This window comes from Plectropomus leopardus, chromosome 16 (genome assembly GCF_026936395.1).
Source record: "Plectropomus leopardus strain MGB_pleo_1.0 chromosome 16, ASM2693639v1, whole genome shotgun sequence".
NCBI classification, from domain to species: domain Eukaryota; kingdom Metazoa; phylum Chordata; class Actinopteri; order Perciformes; family Serranidae; genus Plectropomus; species Plectropomus leopardus.
The window spans coordinates 32778176-32800863 of NC_142191.1; the positions used below are offsets into that span (position 1 = coordinate 32778176).

General features: G+C 37.2%; 1 protein-coding gene across 1 annotated transcript in view; it reads right to left on the bottom strand.

Moving 5' to 3' along the window:
* LOC121955120 (adhesion G protein-coupled receptor F3-like) overlaps positions 1 to 20198 on the bottom strand; it is a 51993-nt gene extending 31795 nt beyond the window's left edge. The window contains exons 1-12 of the mRNA XM_088089571.1: positions 20093 to 20198; positions 14581 to 14725; positions 11526 to 11629; positions 11381 to 11432; positions 9237 to 9389; positions 8994 to 9158; positions 7095 to 7247; positions 5169 to 5333; positions 2794 to 2940; positions 2539 to 2709; positions 859 to 900; positions 546 to 698 (exon numbers count right to left, since the gene is read on the bottom strand). Of these exons, the coding sequence (XP_087945697.1) occupies positions 546 to 698; positions 859 to 900; positions 2539 to 2709; positions 2794 to 2940; positions 5169 to 5333; positions 7095 to 7247; positions 8994 to 9158; positions 9237 to 9389; positions 11381 to 11432; positions 11526 to 11627 (1303 nt within the window). The 5' untranslated portion in view covers positions 11628 to 11629; positions 14581 to 14725; positions 20093 to 20198. The remainder of the gene's footprint in view (positions 1 to 545; positions 699 to 858; positions 901 to 2538; positions 2710 to 2793; positions 2941 to 5168; positions 5334 to 7094; positions 7248 to 8993; positions 9159 to 9236; positions 9390 to 11380; positions 11433 to 11525; positions 11630 to 14580; positions 14726 to 20092) is intronic.
* Between the last annotated feature and the right edge of the window lie 2490 nt (positions 20199 to 22688).

Sequence of the window (22688 nt, forward strand, 5' to 3'; positions counted from 1 at the left end):
GCTTCTATTAGAGTTCCATTTGAAGATATTGTGCTTCAAAGTTTTGCCTTCCAAGTAGCAATAATGATAAGAACCTTTTTGTCTTCTAAATGAAAAGTCAAAAACTGCATATTTCTTAGAGGATTACCTCATACAATATTAACAAGTTCTTACATAATTAGAATTATTGAGTAACACAATTTTGACAAAAATGTCAGATAGAATTTTAAAATTCTAAGGTGACGAATCCCATTGCAATAGCCAGGTTTCAACCTTTAGAGGGCAGTCACTATGCATATTTACACTCAATATGTCAAATTTCCAAACATTATAACAACTACTAACCATTACAAAAACATCCAAAAAACATCATGTGAACCCCATAAATGCATCATTACTAGAAATTTGATAAGAATAAAGAAGGGCAGTGTTTATCAAGTGTGTGTTGGATCTAAAATGTTTTACAATGATAGCAAGGTGTGGGCAAGAACATAAAATAATGGCTAAAACTACCGTTGTGTCAGCATAACTGAATCTAAATCTAAGTCACATTCATTTGTTCCTACCTGTAGAGATGTTAACATCATTGACTTGTATTTGGTTGCTGATGCTGATGGGGTATCTGATGTTTGTCAGAGTGATCCTCAGCTGATTTATCAGAGTAACATCTGAGATGTTCAGCTCAACAGAGAGGATGTATTCATAAAGAGCTGGAGGAGCTGCAGAGAGAGAAAGTCAACAAACAACCTTTACACCTTACTATAGCTGGATGACTGTGAGAGAAAAGAGTGTAACAGAAATGCACCATGGATAAACAAGAATCCTGGGCATGTGGCTTTTTTTTCTTTTTATTAAAACCTTCAGTCTTGTCAGCATTACCTGTTGATGGAGGAGCTGTTGTCAGAGAACACACTGTAAAGTCTGTAAAGACAAACAAAGGTATCTTGGTCAAAGGGTGTTTTCTCTCTCTAAATACAAAATAAATACCCATATAATATAGAATTTTTTACCAGTTCTAGTAAGTCTGCAATGTTTTATGGGTTTTTAAGTATGATAAAGCAGTGAAAAGGCAGTTTATTTGAGAAAAGAAGAAGAAGAAGAAGAAGAAGAAGAAGAAGGAGAAGAAGAAGAAGAAGAAGAAGAAGAAGAAGAAGAAGAGGAAGAAGACGACGAAGAAGAAGAATTCCTTCAGTTTCAATCGGGTCCTTCGATGTTTAGAAATATAGCTGAGATCACATGGTTCAAGCCTGCATGGACCTTTAAACATGAAATCTGAGTAGAATCAAGACCTTTGAGAGTTTATGATACTTACATTAAAGATTAACCAAAAGGTTATACAATGATCACATTTCTGTCCAAATCTGTGCTGGGCTACACTTATTCAGCAAAAATGTCATTTCATATCAGTCAATTGCAGATATAGTTACGGACTATGCTTCAATGGCTTTGGGAAAAAAAAAATATGCACTGAGTTTGGAGAGGTTTTCACAGAGGGGCATTGATTTAGGCAGTTGTTTGTCAAAATATGCAGCTGGTACCTCCTGGGAAAGTCTCATGATCATTGGTTGAATGGTTTTGGAGTTAGATCTATTTATGTGATGAGCCACGCCTCCATTTCTCATAAATTTGAGAAACTTAGTCAAGTAATGATTCACAAAATATTTATTGCACACTGCAGTTTAGGAGATGTCAAAAAAGTATTTTTCCAGAAATTCTAAATGTTGCAAAATTTGACCTAGTTGCACCCAACTAAGGTTGGGAGTTTTTCATAGATCACATTGAGCAGCACCTGCGTGTCAAATTTCAAGTCAATCAGATCTACATTGTGGGGGGGCATAGGCTTTGAAAAATTATATTTTTAGGTCTTAATTATAGCGCCCCCATCCAGCGAATTGGGATTACATTCTGTCATTCATTCATGCAACATTTGCACACAACTTTCAATCATTGGTGAAAATTGGTATGATGTCTTCGATGTGTCATTTTGGAAGAAAAAACAAATGGCAAACCAAAAACAAAAGGAGCTGAAACCCTAAAAGTTGTGATGCTCAATTTATGGCCCACGGGCCTAATCTGGCATCTGATAGAGTGCCAGGTGGCCCCATGAACATTTTCTAAATCACAATGAAGATATAGCGACTTACACTGGGTATTGTGTTTGTACTTTTAGTAAACATATGTGTGCATAAAACTGCATCAACGTAGAGCTTGTTTATGGAAAAATCGAAGATCACCATCAGCCTTTGACAGAGGTCCAAACTAAGCCCCTAATGTCCTAAAACCCTAGAAACGTCCTAAAATCCTGGATATGTCCTGAAATCCTACAAACATTCTAAAACCCAAGAAACATCCTAAAGTCGTCCTAATGTCATAAAATCCGAGTAATGGAAACATGCATGGTGCTGCTGCAACTGGACCCAAGCAAAACTAGTTGAGTATCCGGTATTGGGGAGTCACTCAGTTACAGTTTCAACATCAGAACATATCAGTGAAAAATGTTTTAAAAACATTTTTTAAAAACTAAAACTGGAATTACTGTGTGATCAGAGTCCTACTCACTCTGCTGGTCTATCGGTTGACAGTACTCTCCATCTGCGGGAACAGCTCTGATGCACCCACACGTGTTGCTTGTATCACCATCGCATCTCCCGTAGGTGGCGCACTTGTTACAAGGCCACAGGTAGCCCTCCTCACAGAGACACTGGATCCCCATGTCAACTGAGCTGCACACTTTCAGAACAGCACATTTTCTTTTACTAAAAGATAAAACATTTATAAAAGACAGTTAAACCAGTTCTGTCCTCAGTGTCTCACCTGTGGAGATGGCAGCTTCTGTAATGTTGATTTGGTTGCTTATTTGGACGGGGAAAGGTACGATATTCAGAGCATTTCTCAGCTGATCTGCATCTGTCGTGTTCACCTCGATAAAAAGCAGGTATTCAATAACCACTGGAGGTACTTCTGGAAAAGAAAGAAATTACAAACTTTTTTCTCATTGTTATGTTCAAAAACCAGGTCATGTGATGAGGCCTGGGCTAACTCTGTTTGCTGACTGTGAGAAAAAGTTGCTCTAAATTATCAGAGGATTATCGGAGGTAAGGATTTTTGTTTGCATTTGTGAGCTCAAGAATGAGCTGCCATGCTGATAGTTTGTTTAGAATTCTTCATGTATGTAGTCCTAACATAGACCTATGGCCCCCCAACTATTTTCTGAGTCACAATAAAATAAAATGATCCACACTGGAAATTGTTTTTGTACTTTTAGTATTCACAAGGTTCGACATCGATTTCGGTCAGGACAACATGTATTTTAAAAGTCCGGTTTTAGTCGGAATAACAATAATTCTACTTCCAGCACGTGGATTATGGAGCAAGCCCAGATTTTCTATTCTCAAATTGGTTTTATATTTATAAGACATTTCTCAACCTGAGTAAAGGAAGCTAGAAAATGTTTTTGGCATATTTGACAGGTGAGCAATTACAGTGGAAAGAATAGGCACCGTCTTTGCTCCAGTCTCTAAGTTTTATTAAAGTCTATGGCAAAACCGTGATCTTTTCTAAACCTAACCAAGTACCTAAATTTGCCTAAACCTGAAAAAACTGCAACCTTTTTTATAATGATAACCTGGGCTTAATTTGTGCCCACCTCCTCCGTCACTAAGAAAATATGTAAATATATTTTTGTCTAATATTTAATGTGGTGTAATGTCTTGTTAGTCATTATTTCCATTTGTCTCACAAAAATCCCTTGTTTTCCTATTTTAGATGCATTTTAAAACAAATTTTAGAAGAGAGGAAAAGAGAGAGACTTCAGGTCACGCAGCGCATGCAGTTTGAGAGTTTTGTGGTCCTCACGTGAGCTGATGTGATTTGAAACTACAGTTTGAATTATGATAGCCTGTCCTCGGCAGCAAGGAGGAAACTGATAGAATGGCAAAAAGACAACCAAGTTTGTTGAACTTCCAAAATTTAACCGACCAGTCGGACCCTAAGCAGGCCAAAGTCCTTTTGGTTCTATGTCTTTATGCAATCTAACCGGGGTCTCCACACTGTGCAAGACACAGTGAGTAAAGAAACAAGCAGTTGAAAGGAGGCCGAGGCCTCTGTGGATGTTTTATGGGCTGTTTGGGACAAATAAGCATAAAAGTAGGAAGAAACTGTTATTGTTATTCTCTGCTATGTCTGTGCTGTCTGTGTCCTGAGGTTTCTACCATTTTTTCCTCCTGTTTTAGGTCTATTTTGGGGGGATTTCCTTAGTCAATGTGACGGTCTAAGTACAGAGGGATGTCGTATGTTGTAAAGCCCTCTGAGGCAAACTGTGATTTGTGATAATGGACTTTATAAATAAAATTGACTTGACTTGCTGATTATTGATTTGGAGGGTGGCGATAATATAATTAATGCAACGTATTCTGTTATGTGGTTTAATGTTTGTTTGGTGTCTACATATTTGTAGACATATATTACTGTGAGCCGCACACGCAAGTGGGCGTGTTTCCTGTTAGACGATGAAACTATGACGCTTGCTTGTGGCTGTATTAAAAGTGGAGTGTTGGTGCAGCGCTGTGCGTAGTGCTGAAACAGGATGGAGGTACAGACAGACAAACGTCATTTAGCCTGTTTGATCTTTCAAGGCTCTAAATAGGAAATTTGGACCTTATACCTAATTTTTCTATCATTGTAGAAACCTGGCTGAAGGGACAACACAAAGATGTTACAATAGAAAGCCACAGACTGTTAACAGCTGTTTTTATGTGTCCGATCCTGCTGATTCTGAGTGAAGAGAACACTGATTAACAATAATAATAATAATAATACTCTGATTACTAATAATATAGCTATAAATATAGCTCTGTTTGTGAAGACACTGCTGTTTAGGTATGTTTAGTTAGCACCCACCCGGTCCAATAGCTTGCATACACGATGGATTTTGATGCATTCTGTGACCTTGCCCTCGTCTGAGCTGCGGGAACATCCCCCTGTCTTTGTTCTGGGACTTTACAAATGAAGCAATGATGATAACCACTGTTCATAGCTGTGACTGTTCCCCAGTGTATTTTTAACAGTGTCAAGAGATAGTGGTAATTTCCCACATTTCTGTGACATTAGCTTGAAGATGATGCTGAACTGTAAACTTCTAACAATGAGCCTCAAATATGCATAAAGTGACCGCTGAAAGTGTCCGTTACCTGTCTTCAGCTGGCAGTATTGCCTGTTGGTTGGAATGCTGTTGATGCACCCACACGTTTGGTTAATGATGTCATCACAGGCTCCGTACGTGTTACAGGTTTCACTTAACCACACATACTGATCCTCACATCTGCACTGGAAGCTGGTACCATTTGGATGACACACTAAACAAAGACAAGAGATTCATGAGAACAAAGAAGAGAGAGTGGAAACTAGTGGGTGATTACAGGCGTAGAAAGATATGCAAGAGTTTCATCTATCTGCTGCCTACTTGATATGTATTTCACACTTGGTCGAGAACAATGAGGAAAGTGAAACTGTTTTGTCAATCATCGATAGGCCAGCTATTATGTGTGGTGTCTGCAGGATTTGATATGTTAAACTTTAACTTGCGCATGTGTGCACAGGGCTTACTGGTGCTCTGTAAAAGCTGGGAGGGAGTTTGTCAGGAGGAAGAAGTGTATAATATTAACTCTAATATGTAAAACAAACATTCTTTAATAGTTCAGTGGTGATGGGGGTCCAGAGAGCAGGGTGCATGACTTTAGCTGCTGTATCGCTTCCTCCCGATATCTGGAGTTAATAGGTGAGAAATTATACAGTAAACACTTGATTGTGCATTAAAGGTAGAGTTTGGATTTATTTGATGTGGGGTTGTATGGGGGTACTTATCCATAGACAGTGTCTTACAAACAGTAGATGTCAGTTGGGACACCCCCAGTTTGGAGAGCCTAACATGGAAGCAAACTAATCTACTACTGTGGATGGGGGCCAGCAACAAAATGTGTTTTGAAAAAAAGTTGTGAATGCTATATAGAGGGTATTTCCATCATTTTACCTTTCTGATATGCAGGCTGCTTCCATGGGAAACCCATTAACAGCTTCAAGTTTCCATCTATGCGCTCAAGAAAGCCACCAGACTCCATTGAGAAAAAACGTACTTTTGGCTCACTGAACATAGGAGCTGCTGGTTTGCTGCTGCCTCCATCGGTTAGTTTGTTTGTGTAATAGTGTGACTTTGGTGAATTCAGACTTTTTAACGCCAGTCACACGATGACACAAACAAAATAACAGTTTGAGGCAGCAGTAGACCAGCAGCTCCTGTGTTCAGTGAGCCAAAAGTACGTTTTTACGATGTACAAAGTATGATGTTAAATCACTGTTTTCCTTAAAGTTGTCTGGCTTTAATGAGAGCCAATTAATTTATATGACTTTCCCAGGACTTTGAGGACAATTTTAAAGACCATACATTAACTGAAACAACCAACTATACTCCTTATCAGTTCTTTTTCATGAGTATGTACTTGCTTTTTTAAATAATGAATTAAAAACAGGATTAGAACTGAATACTTAAATATAATTAACGGACTGTTCTTTATGTATGAGAGGGGAAGGGGTAGTGGAAAAAGGGCATGACAAATATTTTTTTAAGCACTGAGGAAGGTATCATGTTAATTTATTTTGGCTTAGCAGAGGGTCATACAACTCTAAATGACTGTATTTTGAATGTATTTTAGTGTTGATTTCTAAAGAAAACATCTTCCAAACCCACAGGCCTGCAGTTTTGGAAGGAAAATTATGGCATTTTTTTTAAAGAAACCGTTTTGTCAATTTAACAAAAAAATGGCAATGTTTATTTATTTTTTTCTTTTAAAATTGTGGGCAATTTTTTTTTTTTTTTAAAAAAACCTGTGGATTATTAGGGGAATTCAAAAAAAATGAACCATCCCTTTAATGCAAAGAAAATAATTGGTCATTCTGTCAAATTTAAGAAACATTTTCATGCAAGAAATAACAATATATAGTTGAAAGAAAGCCATCATGAAAAACCATTAGAAAACCATGAAATTAATCAGCACAGCACGCTTTACAGTTCAAAATAATAGTACCCCTGGTGTTCCAACCAGAAGACGCTCCAGTCTTACCTGTGGTGATGTTGATGTGTGTGACATTCACAGTGGGACTCAAGATCAGAGAAAAGCTGCCGCTGTTCAGGAGGCTCCTGAGATGGTCCACTGCCTCGATATCTGTAACATTCAGCTCCACATCCACCGTGTACTCTGCCTGAGCGAGCAGCTCTGTGGGTAAACATAACATTTACGATCTATTTTAGTTCCAGGACAAACCGTTGAAGAGATCACTGTGATCAGATAGTCAGAATGCCTAAGCCATTTCAGATCAGACTGAGGCGTACACATGAGAGAGCAGCTTGATTTTTTTTATCTGAGAGTGTCAGTCCGACACTGAAACTCAATTTAGTAATACTTCAGTCGGACTGACATGTTAACATGTATCTTAAAGGTCCAGTTTTGGATAGACTAACTCAATTATTTTTCTGAAATTAAGTAAATGCTCTGACTGATGAGAGCAGACAAAATAGTAAAGTAGTAGTCGTAGTAAAGTCGTGGGCCTGAATACAGAAACAATGAGCTGAAAGACATGAAAAGATTTTGTTGAGGTGAGTGGAGGTTCAGAGTCCGCTGATGAGTCTGATAATTCTCTGTTGTTCATCACTATGAGCAACCCCTTTCAAATACAAGTCATCATATTATCAACAATTAATGTCAAAGTATGAATTATACAACAAGTAGTGCCAACCAAGCAATCTGATTGGTCCACAAGACAATTGAAACATGCTCAAACTTGTATAACAGCCCACCTTCCTCATCACTGAGAGAATTATTCCGCCTATTGTGGATCTTTACCCTTTAAGTTTTCATATAGTTTTCATATCGAGTCATGCAGTAGGCAGGAGCAACAATAAATATAAATTTTACTTTATCTATGTGTATGACTTTGAAATAGTAACAGCTGACCAAATTAAAAGTAACAGTCAGCTCTCTTATGGTGTAAACTATTAACTAACACAAAGATGACAATGTAAACCACCATGTTCAGACACATTAGAAACACTGACAAAAAGCTGACATTTGCATTTGTGAACATAAAAGAGCAAACTTATTTCCAGATTAAAACCTACTCAGTCCAGCACTAGGCATAATGGGAAATGGAAGCACTGTTTGTTGTTTGTTGTTTTTGAAAGGCTCAACAGCATCAAGAAGCAGAATATTCTGTTAAATGAAAATGCTGTGAATTTTGAAAATAATGATACCTCTCTCTGTTTTCATTTATCCCTCTAGCATCCTCCATCAGCTGAGCCATGACACACAGCTACTAGCTTCAAAATGCACTCAACACTTGGGGATGTAATTGCTAAATCTGTATATGGAAAATATATATATATATATATATATATATATATATATATATGTCAGCAGAAATATCTTACAGACTGAGAGTGAGCAAGCTGAGCATTTCTGTGTTTATATCTGGTGTATTTATTTAGTTTGGGAAACCCCACAATCTCTAGAAAGAATAAGCACAAGTTGGTCAGCAGACTCAACGCTGACTAGAAAATGTCTACGTTGCTAAGTCGTTACTAAGGTTTGACCTTCCTGGTGTAGAAAATTATATTTCATTACATATAGGATTCTACTGCCAAAACATAAAATACATTTTGAGTATGCATTTTTATTTTGTTAGTAATAGTTGTATAACCACAAAAACGGGCAATCATTTAATCACTGTAGTGCTCGAATGAGGTTAAAGCACACCCTCAAGTGTAATTTTACTTAATTATGGCCACTTTAACTGGCCGATGGAGTTTACTGAATTATAATAACATGCATTGAATTGTACTTAATTCAACTAAACTGCATAACTATGTATCTCCTTTTAGTTAGCAGTTAGTTAGTCAGTCAGTTAGCAATTGCAAAAAAAAGGATGCCTTTGTAATTGGATGTAATAAGTGATGACTTGCTCACCTGATATTGGCTGGCAGAATTGGCCGTCAGCTGGAACGCCACTTATGCATTTACAGATGTCACTGGACATGTGATCACAGGCTCCGTATGTGACACAGCTGCTGTGTGGCCAAGCAAAATGTTCCTGACATCGACAGGTGAGACCAGTCCCAGTTGAGGAACACACTGTCAGAGGGGAAGACTGGTATTGTACAGCTTGGTAGTATGTTTGTCCTCAAGTTGTCCAAAATTTATATTACTCACCTGTTGTGATGTCAATATCAGAGATCTCTGTGTTGTTATCGAGTTGAATGGGAAGACTTATGGCAGCCAAGGATGCCTCAATCTGCTCAAATGTTTCTATATTAGAGGCGTTCACTACAACATCGATAATGTAATTCCATTGGCCTGAAGGCACTGTGAAGATTGAAATTAGAAAAAGACACAATCTGAATTTTTGACAGCCATGCATACATGATATACAAGCCTTTAATATAAGCTAGTTGTTTGATATTTTGGGAAATAGGCATTTGTGTTATTGAGCTGGATGAGGAGATTGACAGCACCTTTGTGTCTATATACTAATTATAAAGCTATACAGCAGAGACACTTGATCTGACTGTAAAGCTCAGTAATCAATAAGAGGTATAATGTTGGTTTGGTCCATACAAAAACCAAAGTGAATAAAGGGACTGTTTCTTGGCTGGGTCATGGATGTATAAAGAGAACTGTACATAGCTGGAACCCTGCTCACTGGTGCCAGCCCTCACTCACTTGTTATGTATTTTCGCTCTGTTAGTGCTAAGGCATATGAGCGTGACACCAAATCCACCTTCCACGTCCATCTGGAACACAGCTAAACAACGTCAAATGAGAACATGCTCACCCAACACCACCAGTGCACATGCAATGTGCAAGGGTGGCGTCACTTGAGAACGCAACCAGTCAAGTGTGCATATAGAGCGGGAGGGTGCGGAGGTGGATGGGTCCCAAAAACAACTGACTTTTGTGCAGGAGTCCTGAGTTTTCTGGGTTTCTTTTTTCCACACCTCACCGTGTGCCTCTTTTGCCTAAACCTAACCATCCATGACTTTGTTGCCTAATCCTAACCATCATGACGGTCCGTGATGGTTGCTATGTGCTGTTGTGTAAACATAAGGACTGTGCTGCGTCATCCCACGATGTGCATTTATTGACATCATGATAACAGCGTCCCAGAGCGTAAACAGCTAACGCAGAAGGATACCTAAAGCATCGTAAGTAGAAGCATAAAGTCACTGACTGAGCGGCATCATGTCATGAGGCATGTTGGTGGTGCTTATACCAAACAAAGTTTGACTTCTACGGTATAAAATAACCTGGATTATCCACATCTATGAGCCCACAGACCAAGTGCATTCGAGACTTGAGTGGCTAAATTTAAGCAACCGAGGGGCACTGTTCCAGCCTGTCATCATTCTGACACTGTTGCATAACTTTACTTTGTCAGTGATTTGAGTGTAAGGTTCCATTGCCAAAAGCTACCTTTTTTGTGGATATCGTATGCTGCCACATGATGCCACTAGGCCCCAAAAAGACTTTTTCTCCTGGACGTGCATTGCGAAAGACTCGTCTGTAATACAGTGGATACATTTCTTTGAGCATCACAACCTCCGTGCAATGACTCACTTCACAGTCTGATGACATCTGGGCTTGTCTAAAAGGGCCACACATTTAATTAAAGTTAACAGTGCACTAAAGCGAAAGTAGCCTGCTATATGGGCCACACAGCGCAGAAGCAGTGCAGATCATCCAGGTTTTTCAATACATCACAAATTTTCTCTGCTATTGAGCAACTTTCACAGGAGCAGCAAAGCTATCTCTTTATACAACACTGGGCTAAGCACAGTCACCTCCTGGATACGTTGCTGGTTGCTTAGCACCCTCGCCACAAAAAACAGCAATAGACTGCATTCAGATGCCTCTCATAAGCTGTTTAACCTTTTAAACCTAATTGGTTTGATTGTCTTGAAAAACCAACTTGGCTAAAAAAGCTGAGGAAGAAAATGACCTGAAAATTTGTTTTAAAAAAGGTGGTAGACTTTTTAGAAAGTCATCAAAAGCTAGGGAAAAATGTCATAAAAACTATATCCATAATTACTATAATTATATATTTAAAATCATGTTACAGTAAAAAAAAAAAAACCAAAAACATATATTTTCTTTATTTTTCTGTACTTTTTTGGGGGATGATTTTCTTGTTTTTTACTTCTCGTTGCTTTTTTTCAGGGCATTTTCTTGTTACTTTTTACTAATTTCTTGCTTTTTTTTAGCTTATTGCCTTCTTCCCATGTTTTTGAAAGACATCAAAGCCTATTTGCCAATATTCTTTGCATAATTAATAATACTTATTAATAGACAATACAAACCATTCCTCTTTTCCCTGATGTGAGGTAAGAGGTGTTCTTCGTCATAGTGTACCTAAGACAACAACAGGTTAAAAGAATTGCTTTGTGTCATGACTTGGGATCCCATATTATTTCCTGTTCAGTATCATATATACAGTGGACCTACCGGAAAAACCTGACTCAGACAGTCATCGAAGTTCCCTGTTTCCAAAATAGTAAGTGTCACTAGAAGGGCAAAGATGGTCAAGCCATTCTTAAATATTGCCATTCCTGTTGAGAAAGTAAAGAGGGAGAGAAAAAAAGATGAGAAATGATGCAGTGAATCCAGTATGCTCACATCATTGGTATTCTCTTATTTACAAAGCTGTTCTTAGCCTAATTCCAGCATTTTGATGTGTGTACATTGAGCAAAAAATTGGAAATGGCTATGCCCTTCATTCACAGAGCTTGTTCTTATTGTCCATACCTGTGGTTCATAGAGTTTTGCAGAAGAAGCTTTATGTCTGCAGCTCTTTATCTGTGAAATCTTCTCCAAAAACACTTAAAGCTGCACTCATTGATTCCTCAAGGCCGTTTCAAAGATCTGATGCAGGACTTTTGTATGTCATCTTCTATCTAAGCAGATCTTTTAATAATCTTGTTGTTATGGTTATTTAAAGCATATATTAACATACTTTTTAGTCATTCCTTGTGGTAACTTTATCTTGTGTTTCTGTTACATGTTCTCTGTCTGTAACTTGTTGCTGCGTGTCTTGGCCAGGACAATCTTGAAAAAGAGATTTTTAATCTCAATATGTTTTTATGGTTAAATAAAAGTAATATAAATTAAATTTGCAAAAAAAGACTTTATTCAGTTTTAATTGTTTGTAAAGTTACACAGTGACAGAAATGTGTAATTTCTCACATTAAGACCTTTAAACAATGAGAGCGTGACAAATGTCAACATAAAAATACCAAATAGTCAACTGCAAATATTTCCCATCAAAACCATTCATACTGGCAGTGATGTGAATTTGTGACAGTTGCTACCTCTTGGTTTGGAGTACAGAGTTTTGATTTTTTATTTATTTTTTAATCCCTCATAAGCAGGGCCAACCCAAGGATTTTGGTGGCCCTAAACAAGAACGCCCTCAGTGCATCCACCAATTCACACACACATTACACAACTGAAACTATCGCTGCAGATCATGAGCCTGCCCCTCTGCACTGCTGATTGTCGTGTTAAACGCTACACTTACCATGTGAAAAAGCCATTGCTAAAAATATGACGTGCCAGGTCATACCTAATGAACAAATAAAAGTCAAGCCAGTTATTAATGCCTTGAGGGTTTCTCAACTTAATAATTCTCTCATTACATCAGTGCTATTGATCTTCATACCAGCTGTCTCATTAAAACTCCCAGGGTGAGTTTTGGCTGGGCAACATTTTAAGCTTTGGTCATTGAAACATAGGATTGACTTTGAAACTTGTCAGGACGTGGTACACTGATGGGAAATTATCTTTCTAAAAAATATTTCTCCTATGATTCTACACATCCAAATGTAACCATATTGGTACTGTAATTTGGCTAGCCTTGTGGGGAGGTATTTGAAATAATTCGTTGTATGACTTAAATCAAAACAATCAAGGCAATTTACCAGTTTTAGTGTGGGCTTTGTTCACTGTTGCTTTCTTGCATTTATGTTGAGCACTCCGTATGTTACTGTGTATGTAAGTTACTCCATGTCGTAAGTCTAGTAACATTTAGATATCTGTGGTTACAGCATTACCTACGCAGCCCGCTCTCTCCAAAGTTTACAAATACTGTCACTTTGTCAGTGATTTTGGCATCAGAAACCATTAAGTATGTAATAAGTAGATGTGGAAGTCCACTGACAAAGCAGCTGTATGTGACAACTTGGCATGAGATCGTGTTGACCTGTGAGTCCTGACAGTCTGGTTGTATGCCATCAGCTCAAATGGGCCCATCAAAGTTAAGTCAAGTCAGTTTTATTTATAGAGCCCGTTATCACAAAATATGGTTTGCCTCAGAGGGCTTTACAGTGTACGACATCCCTCTGCCCTTAGACCCTCACATCACCCAAGGAAAAACTCCCAAAAACGAACCCCTATAACAGGGAAAAAAAGGAAGAAACCTCAGGAAGAGCGGTAGAGGATGATGAGGGATCACTCTTCTAGGACTGACAGACGAGCAATAGATGTCGTAAATAACAAATGAAATACAATCATGGCAAAAAAGGAAAGAGAAAGAGAGAGGGGAGGAGAGGGGGAGAGAGGGCGAGAGAGGCACTGCAATAGTGGAAACAGATGCATGTCATATTACAATAACGATAGGTGTGAAATTATCAAATGCACTCTATGATGATATTGTGGGTGTTGATAAGAGTCTCATGCATATATTGATATGGAGGTATCCAAAGGCATGATCACGGCATCGGCGCAACCAGGACCAAGATCAAAGTCAATTTACGCTAGCTAGACCCCTGTCCTTTGTAGTGTGAGACAAAGTGGATGGAAAACACATTTTCTTTATTTTCTGAGCCCTATAGATAGTGTTCTCTGTTCAACAAAGAGTTAAGAGCACAAGAATTAACATTCCTTGAGCCCTTTTCTTTAAATCAAGAGCACCATCCGGTTAGCTAATCCCCTTTGCTGCAAGTCATATATATATATATATATATATATATATATATATATATATATATATAATATATATGTGTGTGTGTGTGTGTGTGTGTGTGTGTGCAATTTAAGTGTTTTTCCTGGTCATTTGCCTGTTTTGTTTTGTTTTGTTTTGTTGGGGAAATATATCTACAGAAAACAAAACAATGCTAGGGAAAATCTTTTTTATAAGGAGTTCTCAGCTATTTTTTCTTGTATTTTTGACTTATTTCTTGATAAGTTTTTTTTTTTTATTTATACATTGCTTATTGCCTTCTTCCCATGTTTTTGAGATAAATAAAGCCAATTTGTTCAGGTTGCAAAGGGGTGAAACAATTAATTAGTCTCGCAGTGGCCCTATGGTGCTCCTATCAATCACAAGGGACACTTAGAAATTCAGCAGTGGAACTTTTCTGAATCAGTGTCTCAGTAACAGCAGAATAAACAGACACCTGATCCATCTGTGCTGCTGACTCGTATCCAAGCCAAGTGTGACATGGATATTAGATACACTAGAGACCATAAACACAAACGTCACATTGTTTTGCAGTGTACACACCTTTAATGGCGGGTCCCCTTCAGGTGAGCTTGACTGGCACTGGACAGAGAGGCTTGCACATAGTGATGAATCAGACAGATTCAGTGTCGCTGGATGGTACAACAGCAGAGGACTGTCATCATGTTTAACACTCCAAAATGGAGATCTGTTTGGAATAAGTGAGAAATGCATGACGATACTTCAATGAAAATGATGAAAAATTTATCAAATCATGTGTTTATTTCCACAGGCAATTGAAAGGGAGTTACAGTATAATGCTCATTTTCAGGTTCATTCTTGTATTTGGGGTTTCACCAAGGACACGTTTACACGCTTTAATTTTCAAAAAACACTTTATCTTCCTCACACTGTATGTGCTGAAACACCTGTCTGAAATGCTCCATTTTAGCACCAAAAAAGTCCAGTCTGCTCTGATTGGCGAGTTTCTGGATCTTCTGGGTAGGGCTGGGCAATATACACGATACATATCCTTACCATGATATGAGACCATGCCGTCTGAGATTTTGAATATCATATTGTCTTTCTGATTTTAAAGGCTGCAGACTGCATAATCAAAAATCTCATTAAATAGTCATCCTTACAATATTGTCACAGTATTAATATCTATGTATTTCATATTTCATGTTTCGTATATATTTGATTTTGTTGCCCAATCCTGCATTTATGAAGCTTTTGAGGAGATTAAAGTTTAAAATACTGTGATATATACCGTGTACCATGATAGGGACCAAAAATATTTTGATATTATTTCAAGGCCATAGCGCCAAGCCCTACTTCTGGGAGTATTTAACCTAAAGGGCTTTCCGCTAGGAAGTAATTTCTTGTTTAAGCTTTGGAAAAAAATGTCAGCTGCTTGTCGGTGGAACATCTATTTTTTTCTGTTTCTGTTTTCCTGTTTCTGTTTCAAAATAAAAGCTCTCTGACAACAACTGTGTTGACAATCCCTTTAGTTGATGACACAGGGCATTTTATTGTGAAATATTTGCAGGGCCAAGTCGATGACAGTGCAGGAGCTCACTGCTACTCCATGTCGTAAAAAATCCTCATAACTTCTATCTACTACTACTAGAATCTCGCACTGGCCCTGTGGTGCTCACATCAATCACAAGTGACAATTAAAGTTTACTAGCAATAAAGCTTATCTGAATCAGTGTCTCAGTACACCAGGATACCCATTATACAGTAAGTCATGTGACCATAGTGTAGTTCCTTTATAGCCTATAGAGATGTAACGATGTTCAATTTCATGACCAAAAAATTATCATGATGATTGAAATATTGCAAAAATGTTGAAATGTGCTGGAAAATGTTCAAAAATGTTAAGCCCTGCTGTGTCTGTAGGTGATTGTTGCTGCTAACTTTGGTTGAGGCATCACAGTCTGACAGTTAGTGTCCAGAATTAACTTTTTTAATTCAACAGCCAATTTAGTAGAAAAAAATTCTACCAGCCAAGCATATTTTTTACCAGCCAAAATAATAAATCACTTTTTTGTTTCACATACATATATATTTCAGTAAATTTAATTGAGATAATAATGAATGCAAACTTAGAGAAGAGGCCAAAGCAAAATCTGAAATATACATATTAAATATATTGAACAGCTCATCACCACAGCCTCTTTGTGTAAATGAGTTTCTGTCAAGCTGTGATGCTGTGTGGCATCTAAATTTCTGTATCTCCATCGGTATCGGTTTGCTCCCAGGCTGATAGTTTAGTGATCAGCTGTTGTCTTTTGCAGTGAACAGAGCCGCAGAATGAATAGCGCTCGAGAAGGCTTCTCCGCAGGTGTGTGAATCGCCAGTGTTCATTATTTGGCTGAATTAAATGTGAAAATATCATAATGTTTATTCGCCCGAGAGTTTATATTCTGATTCTGATTTATATTCTGATATTCCAAGATCTAAAGGAAAAATCCCACAGACTTTTTGACAAGGAGAAGCAGGACAACATCTGCATCAACCAACAGCAAAACATCATCATTGCAGCGCTATATGTGATCTAAAATTGAAATAAACAACATTGGCAACCAATATTATTTATTTCTCTGAGGTTAGCATATATAGCTACATGTCGCATTGTAGGCTATGTTATTGAAACACTTGCAGTAGCCTGTCTTAGCAGATGACCATATAAAGAGAACTGTCACGAGCCAATGTCAACTTGTTTGCAAGTAGGAAAAAAATACTGGCAACAGAGTATTCACACCAGTCTGAAGCCAAAGTTTTACATATGTATACCTCATTCTTTAAGACTTTGGCCATGTTTATTGTGAACATCTGACATCGTAACATTATGGCAGAATATAAGGAAAAGCATATTAGGGCCCCTTTAGTGATTGCATGAGCTAAATAAGCACTTAAAGAGGAGCCATAGTGTTATAATTTAACATAGTACAAAGACATGATGTGCTAACAGCGGTGACAGTGACATGTCATTATAAGTCATTAGTGTGTGAGATACTGGTTCACAGGTGCTGCATTTAACAAAGGAACTGTTGTAACATAACGTGATGAGCTACGTAAAATCTTTTCAAGGCATCCTGCATTCACACGCCACAGTCTTAGAAAAAAAAAAAAGAAAAAGTGCATCACTGTAACTGATGTGCTATGGTTAGCTAACATAGTAAACATTTGGAAGTATGATTATGGGATGTGTATTTAACCAGTAAATTAATCACACCTTGTAAAAGAGACAAAATGCAAGCTGAAATAGCTTTTCATACACACACAGGCTATGCCCCCTGTGACCCCTTCATCTGCTGTGCAAATAGTTTGCATGCCTGTAGCTTTGTATTGTTTAGCAACTGAGGGAAGCCAGCTTTCAGGAGAATCAGATATATGGGCAATTTTTATTTCTTCTGTTAAAGACAGATTAAAGTAAAGAACCAAACAGGAAGGTTTATTAAAGTGAGGGCCAAAGATTCACACAACCTGACATCCGCCCATCACCCTCCACACAGAACAACAAAAAGACAAAAAGTCTTAATGTCTAATTTGTCTCTTCTGGATTGTGTGCCTCTCATTGGCTATATTTTTCTTTTTTATATATAGATTTGATGCTTGTTGTTATCATGTAAGGACAAGGGATATATATTAAGTAAAAACTATAAAAGCAGTTGCTATAGCTCTGATTTTAACTCATCTATAATGTTAGTTATTTAGACATAGTATAAGGTTTAGAAAATTACATCAATAAAATGTGAAGTTAAACGTATATGGAATGAAACTTCAATATATGGACTGAAAGTCTGAATATGTAAAATGAAAGTTTCAATTTATGGAATGAACATTATGGAATAAAATTTGAAAATACGAAATGAATTTTCAGTATATGATTGAAAATCGGAATTTATAGATTAAAAGTTTGAATATATGGAATGAAACTTGAATATAGAAGGTAGAAGAAGGTAGAAGGTACATTTATTTTATTAATGAATATATTCAATTAATTTCATATATTCATTAATATAAATAACTGAACAATATATTTATTCCAATAACAGTCCCAGTGAATGCTCCAGCTCCAAAAATAACAAATCTATTTGTGGCAGCAGATGTTTTAATTGTGGCAGACCACCATAAATAAAGAGGTACTTGCACCAACTTGTGTTTTTCATGTGATTAATTCGTATGGATGCAGCTGCAAGGAATGTGATGAGCGAGTCAGCATGTAATCTAGTATTAGCAATCATAAGTAATGAAGAGATAATTAACACCTTCACCAATTCACGTATGTGCCAAAATAACATTGGTTACAGTATGCAGTACCACTCTACCAATGAAGAAATGTATCTACTCTGTAAGTGTAGAAGATCAATTTCTAATGTATCTATCGATCTAAATATGCCCAAATAGTTTATATATTAATTACAATGCCACCTTGATCAGGAACATCAGAAAACTGCATTAGTGGTTTTAAACGGCATCTCTCTGATTTGTTCTTCTGCTGCTGTAATGCTGGGTTTTCCTAGGGATCAGTAGAGTTGTAGAACTGAATGTTATCTTAGGTTGTTATTCATCACCAGGGGACTTTTCATTTCTTTCTGCACTCTAAGCACAACATGCACGGACGCTGTTTATTGAATACTGCAATTATAATGCAATGCTTATTTAATCAGTCCTTCAATCAACAGTTTAACCACTTAGATCAATTTAAATCACCACTCAGGCCCGTCAGCTCATTTTTGATTGTTTCATATTTCACAGGGAGGTCCACATTTGACTTTTGTGTCCAACAGTTTCATCCTAGAAGTGTAAACTGACTGAGGGGGATGTTAAAAATTCCGAGGGGGCAATTTGTTGTTTTTATACAGTATAAATGTAATTACTTTACCCATGCGATGACAACATAAGGGTACTGTATCGAAATTAAAGAATACATTTATTAATCAGAGCACACAAACACATTAACAAGCTGAGTGATAAATATGTTTTGAGTCTATGAACACTGTCAAAAGTTGGATGCTTGACTCTGCCCATCCAGTCTATAACTGCTGCAAGTGACAGTGACCATAACCTTTTATGTAACATGAAAGTGCTCATTTATTGGAATTTGAATAATAGGAGATGCATTTTGTGTTCAGAGTGCAGAGAGAAATAAAAAGTCCCCTGGTGGTGTGCTTCAGCCTCTTGTTAGTCAAAATGAGTATTACAAAAAAGAAACACTTTCCCCCTGAAACTTTTTTTTGTTTGCCCCCACACAAAAAAAAGGAGAGTAAAGGAAAAGGAAATTACCTGGGAAAATGCTTAATAAGTAATAATAATTGTGTAACAGAAGTTTAGTTTCTCAATTTTAACCAAGTTGAGTGTATATTTTCCCCTAAATAATTTCTTTCCAAGTTGCTCTGTGCCTTTTCCCCCCATGCTTTCAAAAGAAATCACACCAATTTCTTCATGATTCAAATATTTAAAGAGTTGTATAGTGTATAGTATATTGTAAGTGTCTCAGTCCAGCACAAAAAAACTGATGTAGATCTAGGTTTCAAAGGGTTCAAAATTGGACAAAAAATGAGAAATTTGTAAAATACTAAATTATTATATATAATTATTCTAGCTTTCAGAAACACACGATCCATAATGAAAAACAAATGTGATTTAATGTAACCTTCTTTGATGTCAAACGAATTTAAGTGTATGACTAATATTGTCTTTGTCAGTCCACAAAAGCACTGGTAAGAATGAGCCAGTAGTGAACAATCCTCTCACAGACAACAAAGCAAACACTGTGCAGCTTAAGTTGACAAAAAATCAATCAGAAAAAAGTCAAAGCAAAGAGAAGGAATATAACAGAAAATAATTTCACTGTAACCACTGTCATTTTACACACTAACTCACACAAGTTTAAAGGTAAAGAAACCAAATAGAAGATTTTTTACATAATCAGAAAAGAGGTCAGACTGTAAAAAACAGCTCAGCTTCAGTGAAAATTTCTGAAAAAACTCCCAAAAGTCCCAACAAATAGGCAATTTCACAGACATGTAAATCAGCCAGCTTAGTTAATATAGCTCCTTACCATGCTGTTTCTCCTGCTGTATGTATCGTCCCTGTGTGTTGGAAACACACTGAATGACAGAAGGCTGCAGAGAGTGGAGGCAGTCAACCCACAAGTGGAACCATGGGAAACATGCTGAATGACTAACTTCCTGAAATCTAGTAAGTGACACACATTTCTGGCAGTGGCTAAACTGGTTTAATTATCTCCTCTGTTTCCTTGTCTGATTTTATCAGCTATATTGTCTTTTTAGCTGTATTTTTTCACCAAACAAAGACTGGGTTACACAGGAGAAAAGATATATAAAAAGAGGATCAAAGAAAAGTTTATTTTTCCCTAAACTATTCATAGGACAGCATTCCCCAGAAAGAGGAAGAACGCAGCAACTGGACAGTTAAGATGTAAGATGATAACACAAAGCACCAGGGAGACAGCCCCTCACTGTTTAACACAGCCACAGCTTTAATCCACATAAATCCACACACTGCCAGTTAACCCTTTGAAACTTGGAGCAACATCGGGTGGAGGGGGGGGTCATCTCCTCTTTTGTTGCTCATTGCTTTCTTTCCATGTCTTTGAAAGAAATCAAGCCATTTTGCTCAAAAAAACTCAACTATTAACCCTTACCTTCAAAAGCTGAAAATGTCTAGGGAAAAAAACTTAGGAAGAACAGTATTCAATTAAATATCCAATTATCATAACTACATATTTCATCGTGTTACCTAATTATTAGAAATTTTTTCGTACTTTTTCATTTTCTTATTGTCTTTTCCACATTTTTTTCTTGTACTTTTTACTAATCTCTTGCTAATGTATAAGTCTTCTGTTTATCAATGCCTTCTTTAGATGTTTTGGAGAAAATCATAAGCCAATTTAATCTGGTTTTAATGGTTATTGCACAGGTGACTCACTTTTAATCTGTTTAAATGAATTAAAAGAACACTGTACACTGCACACTTTTGTTTTTGCTCATTTCTCACAGGTTTAACTCTAACTGAACTTATAAATGATCAAAGACAAGACATTTTTTATGCACCCAAAAGAGTTTTTAACTCAAATTATGGTCACAAATTTGTTCAAATCCATGTTAGTGAGCATCTCTTTTTTTCCAAGAGAATCCATCCACCTGAAAGGTGTGACATTTCACCATGCTGATTAAACAGCATGTGTCTTGGGATGGTCACAGTCGTGTGATGTAAGTCGAAATGCTTTATTATAAGTATATATATAAATAAGGATTTTTTCTGTATTAGTATATGTACTTTTACTTTCACCCTTCATTTCCCCTCAGCATTTTAGTAACTCACAACAAAACAGGGAAGGAAAGAAGGGATGGGTGGAGGAATAATGAGATGGCAGGAAAGGAAAAACTGGATTTTCTTCTGTAAATCCTTTAAGTTGTAAAAAAAAAAAAAAAACAAGACCTTGTGTAGGTTATGAAGAAGTAAACATACTTCCCAAAATTCTGATCACTTTCTTCTTCATTAAACAGCAATTACCTGGACTTTTACTTCCAGTATTTAAGTAATTTAGGTCGTATTCACACCTAATAGATTCGGTTCAATTGGGGGGGTTGAAATTGCAACATTGTTGTAATTCAGGTTGGTTTGGTTTGCATTCACACTACACTTTCTCAAATGAACCAAGAGGAGTAAACATGAGGTTCTGCTGACTGACAGGTGACTGTTGATTGGACAGTTTTTGTGTTTGTCATTCTGCATCATCAGGATCCACGAGGGTAAATCAAATAATGTGACTGACAGAAGTTCATGCAGCACTTTAATGCTTATAGAGAATTTATATTTATGTTATGCAAAGCGCTCATAAAGAAATGATGTAACTGACTTCAAGCATTATTAAGTAGCTATTTTTCAATTCAGCTCAATTTTATTTATAAAGCCCATTATCGCAAAAGACAGTTTGCCTCAGAGGGCTTTACAGCATACGACATCCCTCTGCCCTTAGACCCTCACATCAGCTAAGGAAAAACTCCCCCATAAAAAACCTTTAACGGCGGGAAAAAATGGAAGACACCACAGGAACAGGGGCCCCATAAATAACAATTAAATTACAGAATGACAAAGCGGGAAGAGAAAGAGAGAGAGAAAGATGAAAGACGCACAGCAATAACGGTAACAGTAGCATGTCATATTACATAGTGATAGACGTAAAATTAGGAAACGCACTCTATTATAGCATCTGATGTTACATGCAAATATTGTGTGTGTTGATAAGAGTCCCAGAGTCCTCAGGGCCACTGTGGGTGCACGGTGTCATAATCGCTTTGTTGTTATGCTCACACATTATAGAAGAAAATCACAAAACTATACAAACTCTGCATATATATTAAACTACAGGAGAACTATAAAGCAGTCATTTTGCAGCGGCTGCTGGAGGCTCTACAGAGACACACGTCTGCATCACCTGCTTGATCCTTTTGATCCAGAAATATGTCACGATCAGCAGATGGATTTATTATTGACTCAGCTGTAGAAATCCTGCTTAAATCATGTCTCCCTTATGAAGTCCTGTGGTTGGTTTGTTTTCTTTCACACCACAAATGAATCGCACCAGAGTTCACATGGAAGCAAACCGAGACTCCCGTTTTCAAGTGGAC